The sequence below is a fragment of the Nematolebias whitei genome, chromosome 11 (assembly GCF_014905685.2).
Source record: "Nematolebias whitei isolate Nwh7 chromosome 11, NemWhi1, whole genome shotgun sequence".
NCBI classification, from domain to species: domain Eukaryota; kingdom Metazoa; phylum Chordata; class Actinopteri; order Cyprinodontiformes; family Rivulidae; genus Nematolebias; species Nematolebias whitei.
Window position 1 is genome coordinate 28336174 of NC_056508.1, and position 5834 is coordinate 28342007.

The window sequence follows — 5834 nt, forward strand, 5'->3', positions numbered from 1 at the left end:
CCATCCATCCATCCATCCATCCATCCATCCATCCATCCATCCATCCAAAAATAAACAACAACCAACAACACAAAGTCAAAGTCAAAGATTCTTTATTCTTTGTTATAAAGTCTATCAGAGAAATGTGTCTCTGTCTTTAAGAAAACTTGCTTTTAAGGACTGTGGGCATTTCTCATGCTGGCACATACAGTACTTCTTACCACAGGATTACACCTTTAAATGGATATAGGGAAACTCATGGAGAGTTTGGACCATGTTTGGAGGGATAAAGTATAGAAGTAATATGGTGGGAGAAACCTGTTATAAATAGATGATGGGTAGGATAGAGGAAGAAAAAATAGCTGAGGAATAGCTGAAGGTACTCCAGTGCTGTTAATATACCAAATGATCTGTGAACAATTACCATAATCTCTCCATCTTTTCTCACTTACTTTGCTTTTACTTTTTTCTTGTTCATCCTTTCATTGGTTTCTACTAACCTTTCCAAAATGTCCTCCTGTTTCATGCAAAGTGTCTGGCAAAGAAAAGTGCTTTAAGAGGATATTAGGATCACATCTGTGCAGCACTTTTAAAGCTTAGGGTAGTGCAGGTGAGACACTTAGGATTTCCTGTTAGGCCCCTTGCTACATTCTTTCTAAATTGCTCCTTGCCAGGTGAAGCTGGAGTGTAGGAGGTCTGTCTTTTTCCCTGTCAAACATACACATTTACTGGTGTAGCGAAGACCACATGGGCATCAGCACTCCGCACACAATAATGTGCACACACCGAGTAGACATGCAAAGGATTAGTGATATCACTCCTGTGTGGGTATGTGGGCAAATGTCAACAGTGAAGAACAGAGGCATTCTCAGTTTTAGAGTTTGGGTGTCTGCCAGAGAAGCAATATGAGAAAAATGCTTTGCCATCTTACACCTGGAGCTTTTGGCTTGCTTCTAATGCTGTGACATTAGAATTATCCTCTGATGGTCTCAGAATTGTACAGTACACAAATTTTACACATCCAAAAACACACATGACATAAACCAACTTTCTCAGTAGTGTTTAAAACTGGTTCATCTGATTTTTTTCTCTTTGCCAACCCATCTGTAGGCCTACCTACACTGAGATATAAAATTAACGAGCTCCTACCCTTAAGTCTCAGGTTTAACCATGACACTTATGAGACCTTCTTTTCCAGTCTTTCTTCAGAAACACATCTGACAATATCAGATCAACACCTTTGTCTTTTTGCCAAGATTGTTTTTTAATGACACCAGTACAACCTCCCCCATCACTACACAGACTGTCCTGATCTGTTTGTCAAACTTCTTTTACTTGTAAAACAGTCCTGGAGATTCTTAAACTCTCATTTAGGCAAGACGAATCAAGAAGTGCTAATTCTCATATCAGCCACTTTATGCTCATACAAAAATGTTTCTTTAGCCAGTAGGCTTTAAGCCATCATTGCTTAAAGGAAACAAAACATCAGTTTTAATAGCCAAAAGCACAGTCCTGGCGCCTCATGTTCCACGCACCCATTGGTATGTATCATAATACATTTGTGAAAGTGTGTGTAAATATACACACACTTCTGACCTGTTGTGAGAATGTGCTTACTGTCACTTAAACCATTTCAATCCACAGTATCAAACTACAAAGTACAGAATCTCACCTAAATACATCAAAAATATGACTCCTTTCGGTTTTCTGAACCCAGCATGCTTTTAAAAATGTTTTCTCAAGAATTTGAACATTTAAGAACAATTTCCTGCGGGATCAATAAAGTTCTATTTTATCTTAGAATTTTAATTTGAATGATGAAACTGAGCCACATTTAACTTACAACATAATTTCTAACACTCCTCAAAAGTGATCAAAACAACCTCACTTTAATGTAAGGTCCAAAGTTTCCTACATATTTTTTTTGTCACATGTATAGATGTAAACACACATCAGTGGATGCATGCATGTGAGGAGCACACACAGATGAGGATAACGTGTGTGAACTTTCTGGAGTACTTCCATTCACACTGAGCTGAAAACTGTGTCCAACCGTCGTGGGACAATTCATCAGGTTGATGAAGTGCAAACCATCACATATGTCCATCATATGTCATCATCATACCTGCATAAAAGTGTGTGTAATTGTGGAATAATGGAAGCTTTGGCACTGCTGGAAGACATAATCAGAAGAATTGGGAGGCAGCAGGTTTTTGGGGATCACTCTGACCAGATGCTGATCGGGTATTTCACAGTCGTCTGAGCCATGGTACGGCCTCATCTGTATGAAGCCCAGATGTATCAAAACCCCCCTGGCTGAAACATTTCATTGAGGCGCAACTACTCCTTGTTTTACATCAATTATAAAAAAAAAAATAAACTATGTTCTATCAAGACCCTGAATGCCTCTGTCTTTACAGTAGTTATGGTGATGTGTAAAGTTGGAAATGCCTCAGTCGTGTGGCAGCAGATCTGCACCCACAGTTCAAGTTAATTCAGCAACAACCTTACGTGTGTGCTTCACAGACATTCACTCCTCTTTGTGCATGTGTGGCAAACACATTCTTTACAACCACTATCTATTTTACACCCCACTATTTTGGTGTACCTCAGACTCACATTCCGTTAAAGTCCTCATTTTTCTGCATCTAGACCGTTGTTTGATTATGCAGAGAGAAGAATCATATATGTTTGACATATACAGTATGTTGGTGCTTCAGCGTCAACGTGTGGCATGGAGGCTGCACAGCAGCAGAAAGAAAAGCTTTGCAGAGAGTAGTGAAGGCTGCACAGAAGTCTGTTGGAGTCAACCTCCCCACCATCACAGACATCTACACCTCCAGATGCAGGAAGAGAGCCACCTGCATCATGAAGGACCCCACTCACCCAACACACACTTTTTGTCCCACTCCCCTCAGGCAAGAGGTTGAAGAGCATTAAGTGTAGAACCACTAAACTGAGGAACAGCTTTTACCCTGAGGTGGTCAGACTCATAAATATCTAAACAATCATATCATGTTGCTGCTGATTTATCTCATACTGCTGTGTTCATTCGTACTCATCTGCTTGCACAAACTCATGTTCGTGCTGCTGTTCGGCTTATTGTTTTTTTTACTACTAGTGCTTAATGTATTTTTAGTTAGTTTTTCTTAGTTCATATCTTAGATGTTATTACTGTTTTTTTTTAATATTTGAATACTTTTGTTGGATGTAACTAGGACCCTGTGTACACAATTTCATTCCACCACTTGTACCACATGTGGTGCGTATGACAAATAAAGAACCTTGAATCCTTGAATATTAGCATCTATTTTTATATTCAAATGGAGACATTTCAGGAGAGGTGTCTCATGTGCATAATTTGTATTTTATTTAATTTATTTATTAGCATTTATTTAACCAGGCAGGTCCTATTGAGATCACAGATCTCTTTTGCAAGCGAGGCCTGGGCCTGAAGGCAGCCTAACATGCATGTTTTTGGTCTTAGTTTTGCATGGTTGGTTTGGTTGGTCTTAGTCTTGGTTCTTGGATTAGTTACATGTTCATCAGGATGTATAAAAGGAAGGTTAGCAGAAACACACATGCTCACAGTTTGATAAATCTGATTATATCAGTATTGCGCATGCACATTTCACATTTTGTCCTCATGCCTATTTGCTAGGCTGCCTTCAGGCCCAGGCTTCCCTTGCAAAAGAAATCTGTGATCTCATTGGGATTTGCCTGGTTAAATAAAGGTTAATAAAATAATAAAAATGTCAACTTTCAGAACAAAAGCTGCATACTTTCATACATGAGGCCTCTTATTCATTTAATCTGACTTATCCCTCACTATGAAAATTAAATTCTCAATCTGGCTGTAACGGAGTCTAATGTCTCATATTCACAAAATGCCTTTTCCAAACAGTCTTGCAGAACATGGATTTTTCATTCAACCTTTATTTATACAGGTTAGTCTCATTGAGCCTCAAGGACTCATTTACAAGAGAGACCTGTAATGCACAACCTGTTAAATCAAGACCATGCACACATACCACACTCTCTCACATCCTAGAGAGAGCTGTGATTAAACAAAAAACAAAATGGAATACAAATGTATATTTTACACTAAATAAATCTATTATTCTAATTCCTTTTCAACATGATACACCTGTCGCTGAGGCTCTTACAACCCCAGTCTGGCAAATGGGACTGAGGTGTCATTTGCGAATTTTATTATGACTGCATTTCTTTTCCAAACCTTGTACTTGTTCACTATTAGGTAAATGATTGCTTAGGGTTTTTAATTCCCTTGAATGTACACCAGCTGCTTAAACAGCCTTTTTTCTTCAAAGATCTTCTTTTAAAATGTTTGGGAAAAGAGCTGGAGAGCAGAAGAGTGTGTTCTTTTGCTTTTTGCACTGTTTACATTGTGTCCTGGTAACCCTTGTTAAATTAATTACCAAACTTCAATTTATTGAGCACAAGCAGCTTAATGTGTGTGTCTGTATGGGTCAGTTCAGCTTGTACAGCAACATACTGGTGACCAAAATTAGCTTTGCAACAAGCTCAGATGTCATATTACTTCCCATAACCATAGCCGGAAGACTTATTTTTTTCATCAAAGAGAAAAAATAAATAAAAGTTCTGCAGCACTTCTAGGAACAAATGATGGTAGTAGCTTCAGGTTCCCTTTCTCTTACTTTTATGTCCAAGACATCACTCTGCAGGGGTTCAAATTTTAGACATTATGTCAAAATTAAACTTTTACTTTCAGAATGAACGAGTTTTAAAATGCCACCTGTAGTTGTGAATACTATATCAGCCCCCTGAGTGAGAACTGAAAATAAATGATTAAATCTGGTATTTCTTCATCTTTTGGATATTTATGAGTACTTTACCGTTTGCTTTTCTTCTCATAAGCTCTATGTTGTGATCAACTTTAGGTTGATGCTCTGCGAGTGCGTCTGGAAGAAAAGGAACAGATTTTGACCAAGAAGACCAAGCAGCTGCAGGACCTAGGCGATGAAAAGAGCACGCTTACAGGAGAAACCAGAGACATGAAGGACATGCTGGATGTCAAGGAGAGAAAAGTCAATGTCCTGCAGAAAAAGGTACATAGTTCATGCTAGTTTCATCATCATGCAACTTTCATGTTCTGTTATGTCTCTCTCATATTGCAAAATGTTGATGTAAATGGTAAAAGGGAGCAAAAAATGATATTCAGATTTCTCAGAAAGAAAAGGTAATGATGATTTTGCCTCTAATAAAGGACAAAAAGTCTAAAAACAAGCACGTTTAGTCTGCCTTCAGACTCGACGTCCACTGAAAAAGAGATCTGTGATCTCAGTGGGGTTTGCCTAAATAAAGGTTAAATAAACAGCTGATGTGCAGTACAGCAGATGGGAAACATGCTGCTAATCAATTCTTTTATTTACTTGAGTTATGACGTGAATGATGAGCTGTTTTTATTCCTGTATAATAGGCATGTTCAGTCCTGGTTGACAGAAAACAAAAATCACAATGTGCCCAGCTAAAAATGATTTAGTAAAATCTTTATTTAATTTTTGTCTTGGACAGGGCTAGTTTTTACTTTTGTCTCTAGTCTTGTTTTGATTTGAGGTAAACGGTCCTCCTCGTTGAAGCCCTAAATTAAAATCTGGTGAACTGGAGGTTATTTATTCGCTGAAAGACTAAGAACAAAGAGCAACTTTTAATCAAGAGGTCTTCTCTTGATTGAAAAGATGTTTTCACTCATCTACTGATTTGCTTTGACAAAATAGTTCCCTTTCCAAAGGACTCATCTGTTCGCTCTGTGCTGATCTGAATACTTTTACTTTAGTATATATATATATATATATATATATATATATATATAC

At 37.9% G+C, this 5834-nt stretch overlaps 1 protein-coding gene across 1 annotated transcript in view; it reads left to right on the forward strand.

The window, feature by feature from the left end:
• The window catches only part of LOC119417587 (ERC protein 2), a 139736-nt gene that overhangs the window by 30406 nt on the left and 103496 nt on the right, over nt 1-5834 (forward strand). The window contains exon 6 of the mRNA XM_037684828.1: nt 4902-5069. Within this exon, the coding sequence (XP_037540756.1) occupies nt 4902-5069 (168 nt within the window). The remainder of the gene's footprint in view (nt 1-4901; nt 5070-5834) is intronic.